The sequence below is a fragment of the Parambassis ranga genome, chromosome 22 (genome assembly GCF_900634625.1).
Source record: "Parambassis ranga chromosome 22, fParRan2.1, whole genome shotgun sequence".
NCBI lineage: Eukaryota > Metazoa > Chordata > Actinopteri > Ambassidae > Parambassis > Parambassis ranga.
Window position 1 is genome coordinate 19,236,576 of NC_041042.1, and position 27,116 is coordinate 19,263,691.

Here is a 27,116-nt window from a genome sequence, read left to right on the forward strand (position 1 = left end):
CGAGAGTCACATGACAGCTGCTGAGCAGTCACGTGTTCTCAGTCCTGAAAAAAAACCTATTGGAACCTATATATGGATTATAATCCTGCCATAATCTGAAACCGAAAAAAATGTTTGAAAACCTTGAAATTCAATGTTTAAAAAATTAAAGCCTTTTTTTCACTTCCTTTTCATCCGAAATGATCGCATTTTTGGAGGCCTATCATGCTCAAAAACTCACCAAACTTATGCATTTCTGTTTGCCCGAAAAAAACCTGTATTTTGCTGACTTTTGAAACGCACATTCAAAAGTGGCTCCATAGCGCCCCATAACGTGTACCTCCTGACTGACTGTGTACTAGTGTTGAAAGCATGCAGAGAACATATAATACAATTCTTTAAGGTTTTATCCATTTACACCATGTTGAAACAGGAAGCTGACAAACACAACAAGTTATAGTGTAAATCATTGCACACATTAAAACAGCAACAATTATTTGATAAATGGAAGTTTGGGACTGTTAGTCTGGAAACAGGGAACATTGATTGATTAGGGACAGACACTTACCAATTTCTTTCAGCGTACCTGCTCTTTCCCTCTGCTCCTCATCCTTACAATCAACAAATTACCACCTACTGTTGAAAGTTTGATCAGAGGAGCTCCTTAGATTACCATTACCTCGATTTATTTCCATAAGGTCATCACTTTCATATAAATCAGAATCTCCCCACTCAGGCCCATTCACGGCATAGTTAAGCCTGCCCGCCATCGCTCTTATCGCACAATTATTCAAATTCAACCAAAAATACGTATATTTTATACGTATATCTTCAATAACGTTACACTACTGCCATCTTCTGGAGATCTTTAACCTACAGCGATGTGGTACAGTGTGTTCAACAACCTCAGTAAACCCACAATTATTCAAAGTCAACCAAAAATACTTAGAATCTTTAATACATATACGTATATATTAATACAATATTATGTCAAACACATTACTTTTCATGATAGAGGAATTCTTTACAAATAAGCATTATTACATTTAATTACATTTAAGGTATGTTGGATTTACATTTTTAGAAGTGGTCCTAATCCTCTTTGACAAAGAACCTCTGTAACACATTTTTTAGGTGTGCCTTCATTTACCACTTAAATAATAATAAATACTATTTATTTTTTTTAATCAGAAATATGTTTATTAGTTTCGACAGGATGGTACAGTAAATGACAACATGTAAATGGAATTTTACAATTAAGTGGAGACAAACTCCCACCCCAGGGAAAGCAAAACACAACAGGACAGTACAAAAAGACAATCAAAGCAATCATTAATTATCTCTGGAGTACCACAGACGAGGAGGATAATAATAATAATAATAATAAATTCAGTTCAATTTTCATCTTCTCAAATTTCATGTCTGTCTTTTCGAGAGTAAGACATGACATAAGATCACCCAACCATTGAGCATGAGTGGGCGGGGCAGCACCTTTGCACCTACTTAACAATGCACGTCTAGTGATCAAAGATTCAAAAGCAATAACGCGATGTTGAACTGGTGTCAGGTGGGCATCTCTCTCCCCGGCAGTGCCAAATAAAGCGACTAGGGGGTTGGGACCGCTTAATCCCAGCAAAATGACTGCATGAATCTTATTGCTTAGACCTTCCTAACACATAATATGTACATATTTTTTAATTTCATGTTGGTTATGTTGGTGAAAATTGAGGTTTTATGCTTGGTAACAAATGTTGCCGGTGGGAAACTGCATAGCCTAAATTTATACAAATGATAGTATTTGACCAATTTACACATATATAAATTGAAATAATATATAATACACTGCTCAAAAAAATAAAGGGAACACTTAAAGAACACAATGTAACTCCAAGTCAATCACGCTTCTGTGAAATCAGCCTGTCCAGTTAGGATCAACACTGATTGTGAATCAATTCCAGCTTCTGTTGTGCAAATGGAACAGACAACAGGTGGAAATGAGAGGCAGTTATCAAGACAAGCCCTATAAAGGAGAGGTTCTGCAGGTGCTGACCACATTGATTGCACTGATTCCGCTCTGACCCACGGGGGACAGTGATTGCAGTTAAGGAAGTGGGACCAGTAGGTCACCCAATGCAAATTAGCAGCCCAATAATAAAAATGAAAATTAGGAAACCCATGCCACACCTACATTTTGGCTTTTGTAGATGCATTTTGCTCAGTTGAGGATGTTTGCCTTTCAGACAGAATAAGAGAGTCCAAGGAGACAAAAAATGAGTTAGGAAAAAAAACTGGTAAAGACTGAAAGATGTACAGAAAATTAGGCAGACTATTCATTTTTTAAGGAGTTAATTCGACCTACAAGAGATGTTGACAAAGGGGACCACTGTGTCAAACAATGCCTCACCTCGTTAAGCATAGGGAAAAAAATTGCTGTGCAAAGATCTTTACACTTTCTTGTGATAGTAATACCTAAGTAGGTGAATTGGTCTCTCACGACCTTCAGGGGTAGACTAGTGTAATCTGAACTCAGAGCTGCCTCATTTACAGGAAAAAGCTCACTTTTACCTAAATTCAGCTTGTACTCTGAGAACTGACTAAAAACACCCAACAGTGGGAGCACATATGGTAAAGAAATCTCAGGGTTTGACAGGAAAAGTAACAGATCATCAGCATATAGAGCGACTATATGTTCTATTCCATTTCTCCACATGTGATCTCCTTATGGTCATGTAAGGTGATAGTCAGCGGTTCTATGGCCAGGTCAAAAAGCAATGGATTTAAAGGGCATCCCTGACGAGTGCCCCAAATCTAAAGGGTTGAGACTGTTGAGAGTTGGTGCAAATTGTGGCCTTAGGGCATCTATACAATAACTTAATCCAAGTAATAAAGTTGGAACCAAAGTCGAATTTATCAAGGACAGCAAATAAGTAGTTCCACTCCACCCGGTCGAACGCCTTTTCAGCATCCAGGGACAGTACACATTCAGGAACTGATTGGTTAGAGGAATATAAAATGTTAAGTAAGCGACGAGTGTTGAAAAAAGATTGATGATTTTTAATAAACCCAGTTTGGTCTTCTGATATAATTTGGGGCAATACATTTTCCAGCCGACGGGCTATAACTTTAGCAAGGATTTTGGCATCAACATTTAATAAAGAGATGGGTCTGTAAGAAGAACACTTTGTGGAGTCTTTGCCTTTCTTCAAAATAAGAGTAATGGATGCATCACTGAATGAAGCTGGGAGCTTTCCTTGCTTAAAGGAGTCAGACAACACATTACACAACTGATTGAGGAAGAGAACATTTTAAAAAATTCTGCAGGAAAACCATCTGGACCAGGAGATTTCCCTGACTGTAGTGAGGAGATGGCAGCAGCTATTTCCTTATTGTGTATATATTTTTTTAACATCAGGAGAAAGCTTGGGGATGCTCAAGAAAATCATTTCAGTGTCATCATTAGGAAACTCTGAGGTCTAGCATAAAATCTAATCTAGTAATCTCTGAAAGTGTTGTTGATCTTATTGTGATCTGTGGTTGTACTGTTGTCATCGGTTTGGAGTTGTGTAATATACTGTTTGGATTTAACTCCTTTGAGGTAGTTAGCTAGCAACTTTCCAGACTTGTCACCATGGATGTAAAAGCGGCTTTTGGACTGTAACAGCTGGTGTTCAATTGGATAACTTGAACGGAGATCAAATTTAGTTTGGAATTCTACTCGTTTTTTATACAATTCCGGGTTGCGTGTATGAGCATATTGCAGATGTAATGCTTTTATTTGAATAGCTAGCTCTAGTCTCTCTTTATGAGCCCTTTTTTTCATATTTGCAGTGTAGGAGATAATTTGTCCCCTAAGGTATGCTTTTAGTGCATACAGACAGTCAAATTAGATATTTCAGGGGAGACATTGATAAGAAAAAAGAAGGTTATTTGTTCCGCCATATATTTCACAAAGGTGCTATCAGATAATAAAGATGAATCAAAGCGCCACTGCTTCTTGATACGGGGGAGACCAGGAAGATTCAAGGACAGAACAACGGGAGAATGGTCTGATATCACAATGCTCTCATATGTGCAAGAGTGGAGAGATGGGAGAAGTTTGTTATCGATTAAGAGGTAATCGATCCTAGAAAAGGTATGGTGTTAGTGTGAAAAGAACAAATATTCTTTCTCAACCGGATGCAGGAAGCACCAAACATCTGTAACGCCATAATCTGACATGAAAGACTGAATGAGGGAGGCAGACTTGGTTAGTATGCTCAGGCTAGAGGATGAACGATCAAGCAAGGGGTCCAACCAGCAGTTGACCATCAGTGACCCACTGGTTGAAGTTGTCAGAAGCAAGGCAAGGCGTTGGCTGTGGTCTTTAACAGTAAACCAAACTTGATCAAATTTTGTTTCCAGTAAGCTAAAAGAGCTCTTAAACTCTGCTGCTAATGCCTCACGGTGCTGGTCAAGTAGCATGGTAATAGCCTCCATCGTCACGCCAACAGAGTAGTGTTTTTTCCCAGATTTACCTGTCTTAGAGGCCACTGGTAGCAGCGAAGAATAAAAAGGGAAAAGAAAAATAGCCTGCACTTTGGTTGTAATTTATGGGGTGATAGAGTAAAAAAGAACACGGCAAGTGCGAGCACCGAAAATATCAAGCGGCAACCTTCGGGGCTCAAAGTGGAAGCCCATGCGGAAGTGTCAAAACTTGTAATTCACGCTGCAACAGCTGGGGGCAGGCTCCAAAAGCGAGTAATTTCCAATGTTAAAATAGCCGACTTCACAGCAGAAATTAACATGTTTACGGCCTGGTACAAAAAACCACTCTGGTCTCAGATGATAGGTTCTCTTCTAGTGTCAATTGTAGGGGGGGTGAATTTTTTTTTACAACCCACTCGTTTTGTATTCGGACTTAAAATTACGCATAATTATAGGCGTTGCTGCTTGAGTGACAGACAGTTGACGTATCACAGCATGAGTTTGCTGCTCCCACGATCGCCTGCCCCCCTAAACCCCGCTTGTGCTCCCCCTCTTTTTCCATATTTGAGAGTTTTGGCGGACGTGACGCTGTCAACATGGCGGCGGTCATCACGTCCCGGAACCTCCCACCGAGCCTCAAAACAAACGGGTGACGTCACGGAAGCTCTGTCCATAGTTTTTACTGTCAATGGAAAATATACGTCTACTCCATGTGGCTACAACCGGAAGTCATATTTAGATTTTTTTGGGGAAAATTAAATCATGTTGTTTCTGTGCATAATACAAAGTGTAACTCTGTTGTTGAATTGATTCATTTTGACCTGCTGAAGAAAATACAACTAGCTTGTCAACTTATGAATGTTTGTTGCTCTCTCTCTTTCTCCTTCATCCTCTCTGTACTGTCTGTCTCTTCTCCTCCTTTACCTGGCCGGCTATCATAAGGAAGGTTTAGCTGGGTCCTGTTCAAGGTTTCTTTCTGAATAAAGGGAGTTTTCCTTGCCACTGTTGCTCTTAAGGGAGTCAGGCTCTGGGTTTGTGTAAAGCTTCTTTCTCCTGCAGTGCAGGGTCACAGGGAGCTGGAGCCCAACCAATCCAACCAACAACTAAAACTGGTAACTTAGCTTACTATAAATGATGACAGATTGAATAGCATTTAAATGTTTTATTCACTCAGATTCACATGACCAAATCAGATTCTTTGCCAATCAAACTAACATGCTTGCATTTGGGCCTGTGGGAGAAAACCGGAGAACCTGGGGGAAAACCCACCTGGCACGTGGAGAGCATGTGAACTCCACACAGAGAGAGGCCAGCTGCTGTTACTGACCCCTCTGAGAGGTGAGTGCTAACCACTGCACCACCGTGCCAGCAAACGGTCTGATGCTGTCCAGATGTCCTCCTGGTTCCACATCTTCTGCTGCTTCATCTTCTTCAAGAGTCCCTCTGGAGGAGCCTGGAGCATCTGGACAGCATCTGTCCATGAACTGCACACAAATGTAGTGATTTAGTTTGAGCAGTTATATTAAGTACAAATGTGAGAGTATGAAATGAAATGAAACCAACCACACGTGGCCTCATGGACCGCTGGTGTCTCTGTTTTGTTGTTGTGTGTGTGAGAGGACGGGATGGAGGCGTATTCTCACTCCTCTCACTCAGTGGACTGCTTTGGTGCTGTAAGAAAAAACATCATCAGCATAAAGTCAGAGCTGTTAGCTTTAGCAGGTCTTACTGAGGGGATTACTTACAGAGCCCACTGACACACAGGTCACCACTCCTCTCCAGCTGGTCTTCTGTTTTCAAGGAAATCTTTTCAGCTGCTAAAAATCCACCTGTTAGAGAAGATAAAGAGAGAAACAGAGTGGGAGGGAGAGAGACTGAGTCTGATGAACATTTTGTAATTGTCACTTATTTTGGCACAGAGACTTAATAGAGTTATTCACTATGAACTTACCTCTACCTTCACTTACCTTAACTCCAGACCACAGCAGATCTCCTCAGTCGGAGTCGTCAGATCTTCTAGGACCAAACGGGCCACGCCCGAGGCCTGAGGTTGACGGAGCTGGTCTCCGGTTTGAGGAGGAGCTGAGGCCTGAAGTAGAGGGTGCAGAGTGTCTGTAGTCCTCCTCCATCATCCTTGGTGCAGTGGAGATGGCGCCTGAAGTGGAGGGCATGGAGTCCTGGGGCAGGTCCAACTTTGGTCGTTTGGCAGCAGGCTCCTCAGGGGAGATGCTTCCAAAGCTTCCAAAGTCGAAGCGGACCAGAGGAGCGACCTCATGAACACCAGAGACCGAAATGACGGGGACATCATTAGCTAAACAAGGGTTAGCTAACACTGGTTTGTAGTTGAAGGTGTTGTTGGTCCAGAAGTCGCTTCTAATGAGGTCCGGTGCTCTGTTGATAATCCTCCGGGTGTCAATGATGATCTCAGGTTTTCGCTACCACAAGGTTTTTTGCGCTCTGCTCAGTTCAGGTCAGGTGCAAAAAGGAGTCTGAAGGGTCAGCAGGCCATATATAGCCACTGTTACCATGACATCCACTCATTCGCATCTTTGGAATTAAGAACTTGTTTTGATTTAAAACTATATTAAGTATATCACGTATATCATTACATATTTGTACACATTTTATATTTAAAAAAAATATTGTGATGTTTTATATTTTATAAAATATCGTATGTGTATGTCTTGAAATCTAAAAATAAAAAAAATAGAAAATGATGTTCAGTCACAGTCAAATACACTCAACAAAAATATAAACGCAACACTTTTGTTTTTGCTCCCATGTTTCATGAGATGGACTTGAAGATCTAAACTTCATTCCAGATACACAATATTACCATTCCTCTCAAACATTGTTCACAAATCTGTCTAAATGTGTGATAGTGAGCACTTCTGCTTTGCTGAGATAATCCATCCCACCTCACAGGTGTGCCACATCAAGATGCTGATCTGACATCATGATTAGTGCACAGGTGTACCTCAAACTGCCCACAATAAAAGGCCACCCTGAAATGTGCATTTTGTTTCTGCTTTATTGGCGGTCTGGGGACTCAGAACCAGTCAGTATCTGGTGTGACCACCATTTGCCTCATGCAGTGCAACACATCTTCTTCGCATAGAGTTTATCAGATTGTCTATTGTGGCCTGTGGAATGTTGGTCCACTCCTCTTCAATGGCTGTGCGAAGTTGCTGGATATTAGTGGGAACTGGTGCACGCTGTCGTATACGCCGGTCAAGCACATCCCAAACATGTTCAATGGGTGACATGTCCGGTGAGTATGCTGGCCATGCAAGAACTGGGACATTTTCAGCTTCCAAGAATTGTGTACAGATCCTTGCAACATGGGGCTGTGCAGTATCTTGCTGAAACATGAGGTGATGTTCATGGATGTATGGCACAACAATGGGCCTCAGGATCTCATCACGGTATCTCTGTGCATTCAAAATGCCATCAATAAAATGCACCTGTGTTCTTCGTCCATAACAGATGCCTGCCCATACCATGACCCCACCACCACCATGGGCCACTCAATCCACAACATTGACATCAGCAAAGCGCTCACCCACACGACGCCACACACGCTGTCTGCCATCTGCCCTGAACAATGTAAACCGAGATTCATCCGTGAAGAGAACACCTCTCCAACGTGCTAGACGCCATCGAATGTGAGCATTTGCCCACTCAAGTCTGTTACGGCGACGATCTGGAGTCAGGTTAAGACCCCGATGAGGACGACGAGCATGCAGTTGAGCTTCCCTGAGACGGTTTCTGACAGTTTGTGCAGAAATTGTTTGATTATGCAAACCAATTGTTTCAGCAGCTGTCTGAGTGGCTGGTCTCAGACGATCTCGGAGGTGAACCTGCTGGATGTGGAGGTCCTGGGCTGGTGTGGTTACTCGTGGTCTGCGGTTGTGAGGCCGGTTGGATGTACTGCCATATTCTCTGAAACGCCTTTGGAGACGGCTTATGGTGGAGAAATGAACATTCAATGCACGAGCAACAGATCTGGTTGACATTCCTGCTGTCAGCATGCCAATTGCACGCTCCCTCAATGCTTGTGGCATCTGTGGCATTTTGCTGTGAGACAAAACTGCACATTTCAGGGTGGCCTTTTATTGTGGGCAGTTTGAGGTACACCTGTGCACTAATCATGATGTCAGATCAGCATCTTGATGTGGCACACCTGTGAGGTGGGATGGATTATCTCAGCAAAGCAGAAGTGCTCACTATCACACATTTAGACAGATTTGTGAACAATGTTTGAGAGGAATGGTAATATTGTGTATCTGGAATGAAGTTTAGATCTTCAAGTCCATCTCATGAAACATGGGAGCAAAAACAAAAGTGTTGCGTTTATATTTTTGTTGAGTGTAGTATCCTTTTCACAGCCATACTAAGTCCTTTTTATTAATGCACTGAGCACATTTTATGTTATTTTCTATTCTCTTTGCCTTACATGTCTTTTTGTCCATTTTGGAAGCAACACCCTGCTGAAGGAAGAGTTTTATCTTGTGAAGAGGCGTAGTGGAGTTTTTAACCTGTCATGTCTAATTGTGACTCACTTTATTTTAATTAAAAAAGCATCGAATTCAGTCTTAATTAAATTAATATTTTAAGACTTTATAATATAACAAAGAGGTGCCTGCCCTGTTCCAGCTCTGTGATAAATAGCTGCATAGTAAATTGTCAGTTAGTTAAAATAGTTTAACATGCAAAATAGCAGCACACTTTTCTTATTCCCAGAAGACATTGTACAAATGCATGTTGAAATAACAAGAACATTCCACTTTCACTTTCAAGATTTGACATCCTGGTTCACTGACACTAATGTAACTAATGTAATGACACAAAATCACTGCCTTGTGTTTCTGGGTTTATTGATTTTGCTGCTTATGTTAGTTTAATTTTCTTTTCTTTTTTTTTATTTTTGTTTCGGTTATTTTCTTAGACCTGCTTGGAAGCAGTTATTGGTTTTGTTTGTTATTGTTGGTTTCATTAGTTTTCTTATTATTTTTGCTGCCACTTCAGTATTTTTTTATTGGTTCTAATCAAAAATAACCGAACATGAGTGCCTTCTCTTTGAGATTATAATCATCACTGGTGTGTCCTCGCCACTCTCCCGAGGTGGCGTTGTTGGTGCTGTTACGTGTAATTAAGCTGGTCATCTCACCAGCGTGTCGCCACACTACAGTCAATCTTCTTAAACTTTGTCATGAACAGTCTTCATTTGGAGAACACTATAAAATGGCAAAGACACATATATAATGCAGTACATGAGTGGGGGTTTATTTTTGATACAGCCATTGTCACAATGTTGTGTGCTTGATATCAGACCAGGCAGAGGGGTTGCAAATAAAGAGCACAAGTATGGATCATATATCAAGATATATATACACTGCTCAAAAAATAAAGGGAACACTTAAACAACACAATGTAACTCCAAGTCAACACTGATTGTGAATCAGTTTCAGCTGCTGTTGTGCAAATGGAACAGACAACAGGTGGAAATGAGAGGCAGTTATCAAGACAGCCCTATAAAGGAGAGGCTCTGCAGGTGCTGACCACAGACCAGTTCTCTGCTCTCATCCTTTCTGCCTGATGTTTTGGTCACTTTTGCATTTTGTCAGTGCTCTCACCCCTAGAGGTAGCACGAGGCGGTGTCTACAACCCACACAAGCTGCTCAGGTAGTGCAGCTCATGGCACATCAATGAGAGCTGTGGCAAGAAGGTTTCTGTGTCTGTCAGCACAGTGTCCAGAGCATGGAGGAGATACCAGGAGACAGGCCAGTACACCAGGAGACGTGCACGTGGAGGTCACACACACTACTGAGCCTCATTTCATCTTCTTTTAAGTTTAGGTTTAAATGTTGTCAGATCTTCAGGCTCAGGAGACCCTGAACCATCCCTTAGACGAACCTGCTGAGGGTCCTTTCATGATGCACTGAGCTGCTCTCCTGTGCTCTCCTCTCTTTGTTTCTCCATCCACTGATATGCCACCATTGTATGGCATTAACTCTGTTTGCGTGTCTTGTGTGATTGTTGTTGGTCAATGTATGTTATGGTTATAATAAGTAGAATATTGTAATACAGTGTGTGTTTTCCTTAAAATAAAATGTGGTGTTTTTATCATAAAGGTACATAGTGAAGTTGTGCAACATTGAAATTAAGACACGGTCCCAATAGCAGTATTAATATAACATCAATATACATCTAAAGAATTCACAAGAACCCTCAGACTGTAATGTTTTTTTAATTAACTCCACCATTTAATAATATCTGCAGCAGGCTCATACATACTGTCACATTCTCTTGTGATGCATCTGATTCACAGGAGAATGCTTGCCTTGGCTGCCACCTTGTGGATGAAAGTATTAATGTCCCCTAATGTCACATCCCTACACCAGGACATTATCTCTGTTACACTTGATGCTAGAATCCTCAGCTCTCACTATGTCATTTCTCACCACTGTGCCATTTCTGTACTATTATAACACAAGTGATCCTAAATTATGAACCATCCCTGGAGTGTTGCTTGATACATTACTGGTAAATCATTTGGACAAACAGAGAAAACACATTTGTTCTAATGCTACAAATGCTGCTATTATTAATGTTTGATGCTGCTTGTCTGACAAATAGTGCTTGAATACAAAATAAACCATGCCTTGACAACATTTGATGTTAAAGCCATCTTTACTGCAGGATGCATTTCTCACGTTCTGACCGCCCTGATAACTTCATTTCCATCTCCACTTCAGCCTCTAGTATTCTGCTCCTCTGCTTCTCTGTCTCCTTCAGCGCCTTTGAAAGTCTCCTTTCCTCTTTCTTCGAGGCCTTCTTTGCCTTTCTGAACATCTTTGCTGTGTAGTATCTGCCGCCATTCTCCATAGTTATTGTGTTGATTTTCTCCAGCAGCTTTATGCTTTGTTCCGGCTTGTCCACTTCATTGTTAAAGACGTGATATCTGCCATTGTACCTGTCAATCACCTCTTGGAGTCTTTCATCCTTTGAAATGAAGCTCTCAATTGTGTGCTTCTTTAGTCTGTCTCCATGTGTGAATAGCACTAGTGAATATTTATCTGCGTATGTACCAAAAGTCTTCTGGATAATCTTGACAGTGTTTTCCTCTTCCGGGGTGAACCTGCCCAGCTTTAGCACCACCAGAAAGATGTGAGGACCAGGAGCAGCCAGAGAAACACACCTTTTAATCTTCTTCAACACATCTGTTTCATCGGCATTAGTGTCGAACAGCCCTGGAGTGTCGATGATGACAACCTTTTGACCTCCAACCTCTCCCTCGGCTCTATTGCACCGAGTTGTCCAGGAAGATGGCGACAGTTCCGACTCGAACGCTTCTCTTCCCAGGATGGTGTTTCCCGCTGCGCTCTTCCCTCCTCCCGTCTTCCCCACCAAAATGATTCGGAGCTCATCGCTGGATTTCTGTTTCCGCGATCCTGCAGAGATAAAAGACAGCAACGTCTTTTGTTGTTCTTTTCCCCTCTGGCACTTTATGAAATTTTGAAGTTCATACATGTTTATGATCACAGATGGTTTCTTCCTTTTCCAGGATGTCAAGCAGCATAAAGCAGAATTCTCAAAGAATGAAGTCACATACGTTTACCTAAAACTAAATCAGGTGCTTCCAGTTTAGTCACAATCTAAAGATCAGCACGTGCAAATGTTTTCAGTTAGACATGCATTTAGGCCCCGCCCACACCAGGGTAAAAACATCAGTCCCTTTCTATTGATAAAAGTGAAGACAGCAGCTAATGAGGTAAAAGGGATCAGCAGCATACTGTAATCGTGGCTCCATGCACAGTTGTTATTTTATCACTGTGTAATCATATGCCTGAGCACCAGTTTTAGGCTGCAAAGCTAAAGCCTGTGTGCTCTGTATGCTAGTTTTGAGCCTTTTAACATAATTTAGCTTGATTTATGGCAGAACTCTGCACCACAATATGCAAAAGATGACAGAAAAGCTGATAAAAGGATTAACTTTAGCACCGCTGCTTTTTCCATTTTGTCTATTCATTGGCAGTGTGCTCAGAACTCTTGCTTCTGCATTATATACGTGACACTCACCATAAGAAATGAATACGCAGGATTGCCATATACAGCTACACAGGATTTATTTACATTAATTAATTAATCTTACATTGATTGTTGGTTTAAAAATAATATTAAGATCAAGATTAAGATTAACTTTATTGATCCTCCTACGGAAATTAGGTAATATATCCATATACATGAGGATTATGATATATGCAGAATAATAGAAGCCAGTTAGTGTGATTTCACTTTGTTGTGGACCGTGATATGAACGTCCCGTCTCTTTTCTGAGATGTAGGTGCAGTGATTGTAGGTTCTCTACGTTTAATATAATCCTTATTGCACATGGCAGCGATCTGACACTTTCACAGCCAAAACGCCAACAGCAGCTCCAACCGCTGCTCCAGCTGCAATTCCGACCGCCACACCAATTGGCCCCCCTGCAACTCCCAGTATGCCCCCGATGGCGGCACCGCAGGCTGTGACCACAGCTACCGCAGGACCACTGACAAAATCGTTGGATTTCTCGGCTCGTGCTCTGGCTTTGTACTCGTATCTCATGTGCAATTGCGTCTCCTCCTTGTTGTAGGTCTTCCCTGAATATTTGGCCCTCAGTGCTTCCAGCTCTCTCTTCCTCTCTTCCTCCATCTCTTTGAGCAGTCGCTGTTTCTCCCTCTCTATGGCCTCTTCTGCCTTCACGAACATTGCGTTGGTGTAGTAGCTTCCATTGTTCTCCATAGTCATCTTATCGATTTTGTCCAGGAGCTTGCTGGTCTGCACAGGGTCTTTGATTTCATTGTTGAAGACGTGGTATCTGTTGTAGCACTGTCTAACGAAGGCTTTCAGGACAGGACTCTCTGAAATAAAGCCTTCAATGGTTTGCTTCTTCAGCTGATCTCCGTGAGTGAACAACACCATTGTGTACTTGTCCGCATCTACGCCGAAAGTGGTCTGAATCATTCTGACAGTCTCCTGTTCCTCCTCGGTGAACCTGCCTAGCTGAAGAACCACCAAGAAGGCATGAGGACCAGGAGAAGACAGAGAGATGCACATCTTGATCCTCTTCAGCACCTCTTCCTGAGTGAAATTCGTGTCAAACAGGCCGGGCGTGTCAATGACAGCGACCTTTCGACCATCAGCGTCCCCTTTGGCTTTGTGGCATTCCGACGTCAGGGAGGCTGGAGACAGCTCTGACTCAAAGGCCTCTCTGCCCAAGATGGTGTTTCCAGCTGCACTCTTCCCCACACCAGTCTTCCCAACTAGAATAATTCTCCTTTCATTTGGATCTACAGCAGGCCCGAACCCTGTCGGACAGAAATACACTTTTCACCATACAGTGCTGAGCTCTCAGGGATGGCGTACATACTCCATGTGTGTGTGTGTGTGTGTATAGCATTGAGAGAGTATTCATACAACCTTAAGTTTGAATTTAACCAAACTTAAATACATTTTATCACACTTTTATGTTAAAGACCAACATGGTAGCACATACAGTTAGGGAAAAATGATTTGAACCTCTGCTGATTTTGTAAGTTTGCCCACTAACAAAGAAATGATCAGTCTATACATTCAATGGTAGGTTTATTTGAACAGTGAGAGACTGAACAACAACAAAAACACATCCAGAAAAATGCATTTTAAAAAGGTTCATTCATTCACATTGCTCTGTATTTAACTTCATCCATCTTCCCATCAACTCTGATCAGCTTCCATGTCCCTGCTGAAGAAACACCGCTTCACAGCATGATGCTTCCACCACCATGTTTCAGTGGGGATGGGTGTGTTCAGGGTGATGAGCAGTGTTACTTTTCCACCACACATAGCTCATTGCATTTAGGTAAAAAAGTTCAAGGCCAAATTTGTGGAGTACAAGACAGATTCTGCCACCTGAGCTGTGGATTTCTGCAGCTCTTCCAGAGTGACCGTGGGCCTCTCGGCTGCTTCTCTTACCAGTGCTCTCTTTGCTTGGTATGTCAATTTAGCTGGACGTCCATGTCTTGGTAGGTTTGCAGTTGTAGCATACTATTTTCCATCTTTGTATGATGGATTGAACAGTGCTCCTTCAGATGTTCAAAGCTTGGGATTTTTTTTTATAACCTAAACATGCTTTAAACTTCTCCTCACCTTTATCCCTGACCTGTCTGCTGAGTTCCTTGGTCCTTATGATGCTGTTTGTTCACATAGTATTCTCTGACAAACCACTGAGTCCTTCACAGAATAGCTGTATTTATACTGAGGCTAAATTACACATGACTCTATTACCTCATTAGGTGACTTCTGAAGGCGATTGCTTACACTGGATTTGTTAAGTTCTGAAAGCCATTTTAGTTCCTCTTCACAATTATGCGCTACTTTGTGTTGGTCTGTAACATAAAATCTCAATAAAATACATTTACGTTTGTGGTTTTAAGGCAATAAAATGTGATAAAGTTCAAGTAAGTAGAATTTTCAATACACTCATTAAAAACTAGTTTGAGGCAGTTAAAATATGAAGACACACACACCAACAGCCATTAATGGCATGATGACAGTGAATATTTGATGTTAACAGGTTTGCAAAGCTTTTAACAAGCCAAACAGCTGCGATCATCATGCTCCTGAAGGCACCATGCAAGTGAAAATGATGATATATTTGGGCTCTAATAAGTATAGGCTGTGGATGCTATTATTTATTTCCTTTAACATTTTACTCTATACTTTTTGTCTACAAATGTATGTACACATACAGTATATAATACAATAGGTCCCGAGTCTATAATTCTCTTTCTCTCCAGTAAATTAAAAAAAATATTAAAAAACATAGTATGGGAGGTTATGGTTAGAGGTTAACACTAAAATTAAAAGAGAAACAAAAGAGAGCAAGAGCTTTAAATGGTAAAAAGTCAAAAAGAAAGTCAATAATATTACATTTATCTACAAGAAAATTTGTTTTGGATTTATAATCTCAGAGATTATCCAAGTTTTCCTTTTAAATATTATAAATATTGCTTGTTACCTGCAACAATCCCAAAACGAAAAAAAAAATGAAAAAATGAAAAAAATCAGTTGGCTTATTGTTAAGATGCTAACTTATGAGGGTTGTCCGATAAAAAACAGGTCATCTCTGCCTCGCTCTGTCATTTCAATTTTAACTTGTTTGAAAAAAAACAAACAGACTTTCTGGTTTAGCTACAGTTTTAGGGTGTGACGCTCACAGCTTACAGTAAGACAGATGTAAGCTAGAAAAAGTCCCTTTTGTTGTGTTTGGTTCAAGCTCATCTGTCATGCTTTAATATGCTCCTCTGCCAGTTCGGTATTTGTGATATGCAGAGACAAGAGTGTTGGCTCTCTATTGCTTGTATCAGTTTTGGTTTTGTTGATTAGTTTCATCAATACATAGTCATTAAAAAAATACTAATTACTACATAATGAACTCTGTATCCAGTACGCCGCCTGTGCGCATCCCAAAATGAGTCAGTTACTTACAACCATCACAAGTGCCGTGAACAAACACATTTCATCTTACTGACCATCATCTGTTAGCCCTTTATATCAAACTTAACCCACGTTGTCCTGTACTACAGGGTCAAAGGTCAGCTGGAGCCAATAGGGTGACAGGCAGGGTACACGCTGAAAGGGTCTATTACACATAATGTGCAACATGAATGCTGCAATATTAGTGTGTCACAGTATAAGCCTAAAATTTCAAACTGAGCACTTTGCATAGTTCTTGAATATTGTGAGATAAGGCGTATATGTAATAATATATAATAAACATGCACATTCACAGGAAAATAAGCTTTTTCTTACCTTGATAGGTCAGCCCACTCATGTTTAAAAGCATAAATGTCCTGTAGTATCCTGTTGTTTTCCTGTGTGTCTTGTTCTGTATGAATAGTTATATCACACACACGCACACCTTTCTTACTTCAACATGGGCGTTCTCTCTCTCTCTCTCTCTCTCTCTCTTCTTAAAGGAAGTGCAACAAGGAAGGAACTACCTTTATTTTTATCTTTAGTAATCTAAAATGACTCATTTTAACACATATATTCACATGCAGCCTAAAACTGTAACCCATGCAGTTACACAAATGCTATTTTCTTTCTCTGTAATTCCCAAAAGTGGGGAAAAAAAACAACATACTGGGCAAATTTCTTGTGGAGCAACGTGGGTTTAATAATGCCAAATGCCCAATTGCTGGAAGTGTAGTCCCAATTATGAGAAACTGCACGGCTGACTGACTGGAAACATTCCTTGCATGTCTGATGGTTTATACCCAGCGGCTCTTGAAACACAGGTTGTGTTGGGTTTGTGTTACAAAGGATGTGCAGGCATTTTTTTAGTTCCACTAAATTATATGTTTCAGCTTTTGTGATAATACTGTAGCAGCTATATGACAAGGTGTCTCAGCCGTCTCCTGAATAACACCACTGTGTAAGGAGGCAAATGGATTTTATTTTGTTTATTTTATTTTATTTTATTTTGGTTGTTATGTCATGTGCTGGTGGGAAGTAAGTGAATTATTATTATTATTATTATTTTTTTTACTGATTTTCCAAATAAAATATCACAATTTTAAGCCTAGATTTTGCAATCATTTACAGCGGAACCGCATAACAATGCATGATGCATTCAAGGATTACTCTTTATGAAAACAAATGGTGTAATTGTAGCAAATATGCAGCAGCAGGTTTAAGGAATCCAAAATCAAATATTACTCACTAAATCATGTGACTTTTAACAATAAGACTACTATAATTATACAGTATATTTATGTATATGTATATACTGTATTTTATTGCATTTAATTCATTATCATTAATTATATATTGTTATAGTGGAAGAAACAAACAAATGGACAGTGAAAAAATTAGAAAACTTATACAAGGTATGTTAGTGCATATGCAGTAGTTCAAGAAGGAGAAGAGGTTGAGATCAAAGATGTAGGGCTAAGGACGAACACACTGTTTTCTTGTAGTTTCCAGCATCTCTCTCTTGCTTAACATTTATCAATAAAAGGTAGAAATGAATACAAATTAGGATTTGCCATGTTAGGATTTATTTCCACTCCATCAAAAATAACCCTTCCTGCAACAACCAAACCAAGCCATTCAACACATGTTGTCGGTTCATATCTTTTTTCATCTGTTGTAGCGCTTGAGGCCACAGAAGCAGAAGTGCAGGCAAACCTGTTCAACTCGTCTTTCTCCATGTGCTTTTGGTTCGGGCGCAGAGAGCACTACATTGTTCCCACATACCATTTTTTATGTATTATCTCTCATGACTTCAAGGACTACCTTACTGTAAATGTGAAGGGAGCTGACACGCTGAAGATAATGGCTGCTATTTAAAGAGACTCCACTATCTCATCACAAATTAGATATGACTGACCTACTTATGACTAGCTGTCACATGACCTTCTTTAAATGATCTGCAGCTATTTGTTATTGTACATAGAGTACAAACATTGTAGTGACTCTTCAAGTCAAGAGTTAACAATTGATGAGCAACACAAGAATATGTAACAAAAACCCAGTAAAAACACCCAGAAACGTTTTCACTATGCTGGCCACTAGGTGTCAGTATTGCCTGAGGATTATCAAAAAGGCATAGGACTGACTTTACCATTGCATCTATCTACACACACACACACACACTTTGAGTCACACAGTGACATATACACTGGTTGTGTTGGCTTTATGTCCCCAAACAGGAGAGGAAGGTCCCTGCCATGTGTCTGTGTAAACTCAACCAAGTCCTCACAATGTGATTAAGACGTGTGTTCCCTCACACACACACACACACACTGCTAAATTAAGTGTCAAGTGCCCAGTATTTACATTTTGTAATAGTCTTTTGACTAGGCTGATTGGCTCCATGGCCTGTCTTTGTTTCAACAACTCATGTCTGCTTTAGACTGCTGAATCATTTTTTGTCCACACTGAAAGAATGGTAGCTTCTTGAAATGAATTTGATTCAGACAGCACCCGAGTCCATTGTCTGACACTCTTTGAAAGGGGATTTAAAGGCTCCGCGGAGGTCCATTTCCCCATGATTACAGTGGGGAATGCTTAAAGGGGGTGAAAGGTTCAAGAGCAGCCGGTTAAACTTATGAAGCATTTGCATACTGTGACATTTCAGAACTGGCAGAGGGGGCCGCGGCCTTCATGGCAACCTGTCAAGAGGCGGAAAGCTGGCTCTTTAGACGTGGAACTAATGTCACTCTTTAACACTTTAGTTGTATTTTTAGACATTCACAACTTTGTATCCCAACTTTTTTCTTTTTATTATGTATTTTTAAATTGTGTCAAAACCCACACATTGAATTTCTTTTACTTCATCCTGTCTCATGTAAGATTTGACGAGGTAAGTGGACGGAGTTTTATTCACAGAAGCCAACAGGAGCCAAGCAGCCTGGATTTTGATCAGCCTATTTCTTTGTTGCTCCTGTCAGTTTTCACAGCTAGCTCACCTTTGTACGGCATGCAGTGATGGGAATTAACACATTCAAAAGGTGCTGGAAATACTGATGCAACACACATATAGCAAGTGCTGCAACAAAAATCAGCCATCACAAGTTCTATAGTTGTTAAAATGTAAAAAAAATGTATAATTATAGTGAGATCATTACTTTTGTTCTCAGTGCTTCTTTCAGGATTTCTAAAAACATGACTAAAAGACACAAAAGAAGGAAATGACTTTAAAAAAGTAAGCTAATGTTGACCCACTGGCAGATTTTTCGGTATTAGAACATTAGATTTTTAATTATTCCTTTGTAGCCATGTCAAAAATAAACTTGGAGCAAAGGTCTCGTAGTTCGAAGGTTGTTTACATACAGCTTTTGCATGTGACCCGGACACTGTCCCAGTGGACCCGGACGTATGACGTCTTTGTTCATACTACAGGGTTGTTTTCTCGACAATTAAGACTTAACGATAGGAGTGCAAAGTTTAGCATATAGAACAATGTCTGTATTAACAGGAAACACACCTGAATTCTCTTTGATTCATCATTGAGGTCTACAGAGCGAAGTGTGTTTTTCATGGTGTCTGCTTTGAAATGCATTGTGGCATCTTATATACGCAAGGGTGTACCTCTTTGCAATCTCTGGAAGTTGCAACAGATGGACTAATCTGGGTGCCTCTCAGGAATTCTAAATGTAAACACAACGCATTTGGTGACAGTTTGGAGCCAAGCAAAGGACCTGCCTATTGTACATGAGAGATACAGTTAAGGATTTTTGAGTAAAAAAATGTCCATTTAAAAACTGCACATTTCATCACTGCCCAAATGACTCTGCTGCACTTTATACAGCCTGAATCAATGTGTCTAGTGGTTCAGTCCTGATTTAAGTGATAAATGAGCGGCTACAGTGTGTGACTGACACCGCTGCACTGGGATGTGTCACTTCACCTGCAAGGTGAGCCCCTTATATGATGACTATACTCTTGAAATAGTCTAACTTTTAATAAGGGAGAGGTCCTGCAGAGAGTGGAATGACAGATTAGCTGCTCTGCTATCCTGTGGGAGCTATGGAGGCCTGCTACCCCCTCTAGGGAGGGGGAGAGTGATCTACTGTTCCCCCTGGGAGGAGGTAAGGAAAGTGAGCAGTGCATTCAGAGTACCAGCTTTTCCCACTACACAGCAGTTTGTTATGCACATGATTAGATACACTTAGGGAGGCCCTTTACTGGTGTGTGACGGTCCTGATGGGACCCAGAATGCCTCAGGTGTATAAGAACTACAAGTCCTCATACAGACAGTGAAGACATGTGGGTTCCTTTAGAAGTTACCTCTTTATATATATGTGGTACTTAATAGTGAATAAAGTTCACCTGCAAAGTAACAGATTCTTTATGATATTACAACTGTAGCTCAACTACTGTACATATGCTCAGTGCAGACTACATCCATCACCATAATATGACAGTGATCCATCATATATACTGTAATCATGGACTCTTCCCTGCAGAGATTATTTCAGATAGCAGGGACACTGACGCATGAAGGATAACACCATGCTGACAACAAGAATATGCACACTTTAACAATATAAGGAGAAAAACATTATAGTTAACTGAAAAAAGAGGAACAGACAGTATGAAGTAGTAAGGAAGTTTCTCTAGTCCTTTTAATCCAAACACCACAGCCTGGAAGAAGGTTTCAGATGAGGAATAATTCATGACCACAAAATTGGGTCAAAACTGCTAAATGGTTAAAGTACGGATACTGTGAAGAAATATGGATTATGACAACTGTACGGTGGATACATTTTTATTCATTTTTCATTTATAGTGAATCTCAAAAATATGTAAACAGTTCTACTAAAAGATGTTCAACATAATTAAGTCAAAGTAAAAAAAGGTTTTAATATAGGATAAAAAACATATAAACAATAATGATAATAACAATAATGTTTAAATGATTTATTCAAATTAATAAAAATACATCAAATGTATTAAATACATAAAATAAAAATACAAATGGGGTGTTTTTTTAACTCATAGTAAATTAAAAAACAGTTTGTAAAATTTGAAATGTAAAGAAATGTAAGGTGAGTAAATAAAAAAATCTTTTCCTAGAATAATATTCTAATCATTTTATAATTGTCTGTTTAAATGTTCTTCTCTCAATGTTTTTTTGGCTGCATCAGTGTGACTTGAAACCCTTGACCTGACTGGGTTAGACTTAAAAGCACAACCCAAAGATCTATGATAGAATTCTTTTTAGTCAGACCAGTGTTTTTTGTGTTTTACCTTGACTTGACATGTTTCGACTACTTCCTGCAGTCTTCCTCAGAAGTCACATGATGTTACGTGACGTGTCTGCCAGCTGATCTTATGCAGGTTGTGGCGCCATTCTCCTGTAGTCCGGCTTCCTCAGCGCTGTGTCCCAGGTGTGGGACAGCAGTCTGGTCTCCTCAGGACAGTGTTCCAGGTGTGGGACAGTGTAAAAGACACCTGGGACACAGCGCTGAGGAAGCCGGACTACAGGTGGCGCTGTTCCCCCACTACCTGGAGTAGTGGGAGAATGGCGCCACAACCTGCATAAGATCAGCTGGCAGACACGTCACGTAACATCATGTGACTTCTGAGGAAGACTGCAGGAAGTAGTCGAAACATGTCAAGTCAAGGTAAAACACAAAAAACACTGGTCTGACTAAAAAGAATTCTATCATACAGTAGTTCATAAATAGGTGAAGACCAAATGAACCTTGTCGAAATACAACCCAAAGATGGTTTAAAGTCTTTTCTTTTTAAATAACTAGTCAACGAAAAATGGTGCAAAAATCCAGCAAAAGTATCTAAAATCAAAATAAAATAAGGTCAAAACACCAAAAGTCTCTTTAGGAAACAAAACGCTGTAATGAAATTTACACCAATGTGTTGACAGGCACACAGATGGAACACATCAGGGCCAGGCATATAATCACATGGTCAGTAAACAGGAAGTAAATTAATCTGAAAAACAGAAATAGGTGAGTGATTTAAAAAAAAAACAAGAAATTACTAAAATATAATACATTATGAAACCTGTTTAAAATATAGTAAATGCTTTACTGATATTTTAAGTATAATAGTTTAAATTTAGGAAGTAACAACAACAAATAATAAAATCAAGCAGGTGATCAGACAGATGGCAAAAAGTTCATCATCATCTTTGATGATGTCATTTCCAATAAGTGCTGGGATATGAAGCAGTAAAGCCTGGGCAGAGTGGCAGGGATGAGTCAGCTGATAATGCAAGATGAGAAAAGTCCAAAAAAACAGAGATGGCAGCAATCTCAGTTGCCGTGGAGGTCAAAAGCTTGAGCCTCCAAGCGGCTGGGGACAGGGGGCCAGCGTACATCATCCCAGTCATCTCTCTCATTACACTCACTGTCTCGCTTGCCTGCCACCACCGCCAATATGACAGGGCGACCTCTGCGCTGTGGACGTAACATTCCAGCCAATGAAAGATGCCGAAGGAGAGCAGCCACAAAAAAAACGATGCTTCAGGATTGTATTATCAGCCAGCTGAGGTGATGGATGAAAATGAGACGCGGTGCTTTTTTTTAGGGCTGCGCTGTAATTTATTGACAGAGGTCTGATTGTGCACATACAGCTGTGTTGATGAAAATCTGCTTGCAGGTACTGAGAAGCAAAATGAAAAAGACGTGCAGGATAGAAGGAGAGATTTTCATTTGCAGTTTAAACACAGATATGCAAACACAATGCACTTTATCATGTCCAGCTCTCTGACTGGATCAGCAAACATACAGGCTACTGCACCAAGTCTGACAGCCAGTGATCGATGCACAGAGGTTACCGTGACAATATGGGTGAACAGTAAAAACATTAACACCACTTTCATGTGGCAGAGATGTTAGCTTAGTCCTGCTTATATTTCAATCAGGAGAGACTCAGGGGACTGAATGAAAGTGAATTTATTGCAATACAAAGAATTGGAATGTGCTTTGGTGTTTTAGACCCTGATGCAATGACCACATCCAAAGGGGGAAGGAGCAGGAGGAGAGGCCGCTAGAATCAGAAGTCCCTTCCCCAGGGTCAAGGCCTGGTGGTGGTGATGGTGAAGGCTGGAGAAAGGAGGCCTTGAACTGACGTGAATCTGGTGGTGCCTGTGGTGGAGGAGGCTTGCCGGAGTCGACGAAGACTTTGGGTAGGTGAGGGATGGACCGACAGCTGATTGGTGAGGGAGGTGCTCTTTAAATAATCACCTGGCCAGAGTGGGAGGTTAAAGAGAAGGAGAGCAAGGGGGCGAAAGAGCGAGAGAGAGAGAGAGAGAGAGAGAGAGAGAGAGAGTGAGTGAGAGTGAGAGAAGGATGACGAGGGAGAGACAGGAGGCGGATAGAGAGATAATTGGTGAGTGACATGCTTTAAACAATGATGAAGAGCAGAGTCTTCCTGATTAACCTTGCGCTAAGAGCTTAGCACTAGCTATTGGCTGTTGGTCATAGAAGGAAGGTCATGTTCCTTCATCTACGTGGATGTCTCACATGACTAAATCCACGATCTGTAAGATCGTAAGGTCACGATCCAAACATGACTCCATTGATATAAGAACTAATTTGAGTAGATTATCAGCTCTGGGTGAGGTAGTGTAGATGACAAAACGAATGAGATCCAGCACTACGCCATGGGGCACCCCTGTGGTGAGGCTGTAAAAGTGAGGTCAGACCCATCCCCTGGTGGTCCAGTGCTCTGTAATAGTTAGTCACCTGTTTTTGTGCCTCAAGTTCTAAATAGACCTGGTGATCCTGCATGTGTAGGAGGACTGAAAGCATTTGTCCTCTACAGTCACAGAAACCAGTTGGGCTAACAGTCTGATCAGCTGTAGGGAGAAGAGCTCAGCACACAGCAGCTGCCTGAGGCTGGAAACTATCTTTAGCCTGCTGCTGGAGTATGAGTGCAAGAAGCACATGATAAGGTTTGGAGATAAATCTCACTGCCCAGAGTCAGATTTTTACCACCCACAGTCCTCCAACTCTACAGTACACCACTGTTTTTTTGTTTTTTTTTGTCTCAGCAGCACAGTTACATCGCTTACCGGGGTACTTTGCATCTTCTTCTTGGGAAAGAGAGAAGAAAGAAGCTGGAGAAATAGACAGATGATCAACAAATAAAGTCCCTTTTGAGCCTAACTGGCATGAGTGTTGTATTATTGATTGAGAAAGAAGCTGACAGTGTCCTCAAAAACTAAAAAGCCTTCACACCCGTGGAGACAAGTCCTTCATTTGTTCTGTCTAACAAACAGAAATAAAAAGCGATGCTGACGGAGTCAAAGCATAACACCCCCCCCCCCCCCCCATAAATTGGTCTACGGATCGATCGGAGCTTGAAGCATCCTAGCATCATATTGATCGCAGAACGAAAACACCTCAAAGTTTTCAGTTTTTTTTTCACCACTATCGAAGGAATGCTCAAGCGACACAAGTGGACACTGTGGACGGTTTTAGGTGTCTCCTCGCAGGAAGTGTCTAAGAGGATTAGGACAGTGTGTGGTGAAGAGGCTGTGTTCATTACGGTGTCCACAGGGACACAGCTGAGCAACAAACAGGGTCACCCCAAGATTGTCATTCTTTGTGTTAACAAGCTCTCCTCCCAGATGGCCTGTATAGTCAAATAAGCCAACAAAAACCTCCTTTCACCAAAACGTGTGTCTAGCTGTGTATTCAGTGCAGTAAGAATATTTTTCATTATCTTGTTTATGCACTTGAACAAACTATTCGAAACAGCGAAAATAATATTTGACATGTGAAGTTTGTACCAGACGGTAACACTATATCTACCTTCCTTGGCTGTTTAAATGCTCCACTTCACAGCCAGTCTTTATCTGTGTGTGTGTAGGCTGCTTTTGGTGCCGAGTTGGGTTATAAACAGTGTGTTTACAGTCAGAACGGCAAGCTGCCTCCTTTTTGCACAAACCCTGGTCAATGTCTGCAGCTCGTGCACATGAACAAGCACTATACATGTGTGCTTTGCAAACAAATGTTTTGCGCATTGATTCAATTGATTCTGCATGTGTTGCGCTGCACTGTTGTGTTGTATTCTTCCGTGTTTTCTCCATAACATTTTTTTAGTGCTATCAAGCTAATGTTGAGCTCGATAATAACATAAGTAAACACATGATGATTTTTTACCAACAAATACAAAAAGTTATAAAAAGTCAAATCATTGGAAAAGAAGTAATGTTAAGTAATTTTTATTTACAGTTCCTTGCGAACTGTTAGCAGGTTTTCTCAAAACACTGAATTAAACAGTGGATTCTATCTGTCCTTGAACAAGACGTTTAAAATAAACAAACAACCTAAAAAAACAAGCCTTGCTTTAGATGTTCACACGCTGCTCAGCTGTGCTCTGTAAAATATCCAAAGGACTCCTGTTTCTCGCATAAAGTTCCAGCACTTTCAACTCATTTCTATTTTCCAAAACTGTACAAGCACTTCTATTAGATTCTTGTAACAACTTGTTTTCTCTCAAATAATATGTACAAACAAAACCATGGGAACCTTGTCCACTTCGTTTTTTTATGGTATGCTGTGAAGCAGTCCCTCTTTCTGATAAAGCATAGGTAAACTGTGCACTTCCTACATTTCCATCTTGAAGTACCATTTAGACAGAACCTGCACCTCCCATGATTGTCAGTGCGAAGTGCCCAATGTCCAGCAGTCATAGCGCATATACGGTTGTGGTGGTAAGGGTCTTGGAGTGAGGCACTTCTTCTGAGGGGACAGCTTTTCTGGGTGAGACAAGAAAAATGGTCTACCAACTCTGAGCACTGGCAGGCCTTTTAAGAGGCATTGGTTTCTCCTTCAGTAGGCCACAGTCTCTCTTGTACACCAGCCAGGCACTGGAGATGCATAGGTTAAGGGCATATCCAGGGGGAAGTACCATCGTTGTGACTTTGTTGGGGTCTTGGACAGGTGAACCTGCATGTCTGAAAGGTCAATGTCACCCATATGCTGAGTGTAAGCTAGAATTAGTCATGGGCATTCGATGAGAATCCTTGCTTTGCTATCTTTGCAGCAACGTTGGACAGTTGCAGGAGGGGTGATCTCACACATTGCTTAGAAGAGTGACATATGTCGTCATACCATTTCACGGCAAGCACCCCTTCTGCAGACTTGTAATCAAAAGCTCCATGTCCTCTCTTCATTAGCTTACCAAGGTAGCTCCACCAAGGCGGTAGACTTGACTGTGCTAATGGATATGTATGCAGGCTCAGGACGAGGTCGAAACTAGTGAAATAGTTGTCAAAGAGGACAACTGAGGACCTTGGCTGTGTTATGGTTTTGCATAACATTGTCACCACTTTGCTTCCAAGAAGTAGCCCCTGCTCCCTCTCACTTAGATCCACATTGAAGAATGTGGATGGCCCTAGGAGCAGTAGTTAATGGATGATGCCAGATGTACTAAGCAGAACACCTTGAAGCCCCACAACGTATTGGCCAGCTTTTTATGACTTCATCCACGCTGTGCTTATTGGTGGATGGGATGAGGAGACACTTTTCACGAAGCATGTCAAAAAGGGGCCGGATTTTGTAAAATGGGTTAGGGCTGCCATCACACTGCTGGTTATTATTGAAGTGAATGTAGCGGCTTAACGACATAAATCTCTTTGGCACGATGTCAGCTATCACACTGATGCATGGTTCAGGTTGCCAGTAGTCCTACATTTTTACTGCATTTATTTTACAGATTTTCCCCTTACAATTACTCTGGTAACTGTTCATGTGAGCTGGTGTAGTAATGAGAAAAGCTCCTCAACCTCAGCCACTCAGATAGTATTACTGCTTAGCCAGCAAGCTGTAATATAGCACGTTTGCCTTGCTTTTTCACAGAAAGTAAAGCTAACCAATTTAGCAGCTAGAGCAGCCCCTGATCATTTAGTAGAGGAGGCCCAGTTTGCTAACGATGATATTAACAAGCAAGCAACAAGCAACATGCTAGGTAAGCTTAGCCAGCTATCTGAACAGCATGAATCTAGTGACGTTTTTTTTTTACAATGTGTCTAAAGAAATAACTTGCAAATGGCAAGCTAGCCAATTTAGTGGCCCTGGGTGGTCTGCTCAGATAACATTGTGCTAATGATAGAGCCTCCAATAATTGTGTGTCACACGGCGAAAGCGTGCGAGTTGGCAGCT

General features: G+C 40.9%; 1 protein-coding gene across 1 annotated transcript; it reads right to left on the reverse strand.

Moving 5' to 3' along the window:
* Nucleotides 1-12,588: 12,588 nt before the first annotated feature.
* Nucleotides 12,589-16,419, reverse strand: LOC114427024 (GTPase IMAP family member 7-like). The gene is made up of 2 exons (XM_028394718.1): nucleotides 16,282-16,419; nucleotides 12,589-13,796 (listed from the first exon to the last, which is right to left on the reverse strand). Exons 1-2 carry the CDS (start codon nucleotides 16,313-16,315, stop codon nucleotides 12,829-12,831), a joined length of 1,002 nt encoding a protein of 333 aa, XP_028250519.1. The 5' UTR covers nucleotides 16,316-16,419; the 3' UTR covers nucleotides 12,589-12,828.
* Nucleotides 16,420-27,116: the final 10,697 nt, after the last annotated feature.

Coding starts and splice junctions, on each gene's coding strand:
- LOC114427024 (XM_028394718.1), bottom strand. CDS start 16,315: ATGCTTTTAAACATGAGTGGGCTGACCTATCAAG. Junction 13,797..16,281: donor GAGTGGGCTGACCTATCAAG/GTAAGAAAAAGC, acceptor TCTGTCCGACAG/GGTTCGGGCCTGCTGTAGAT.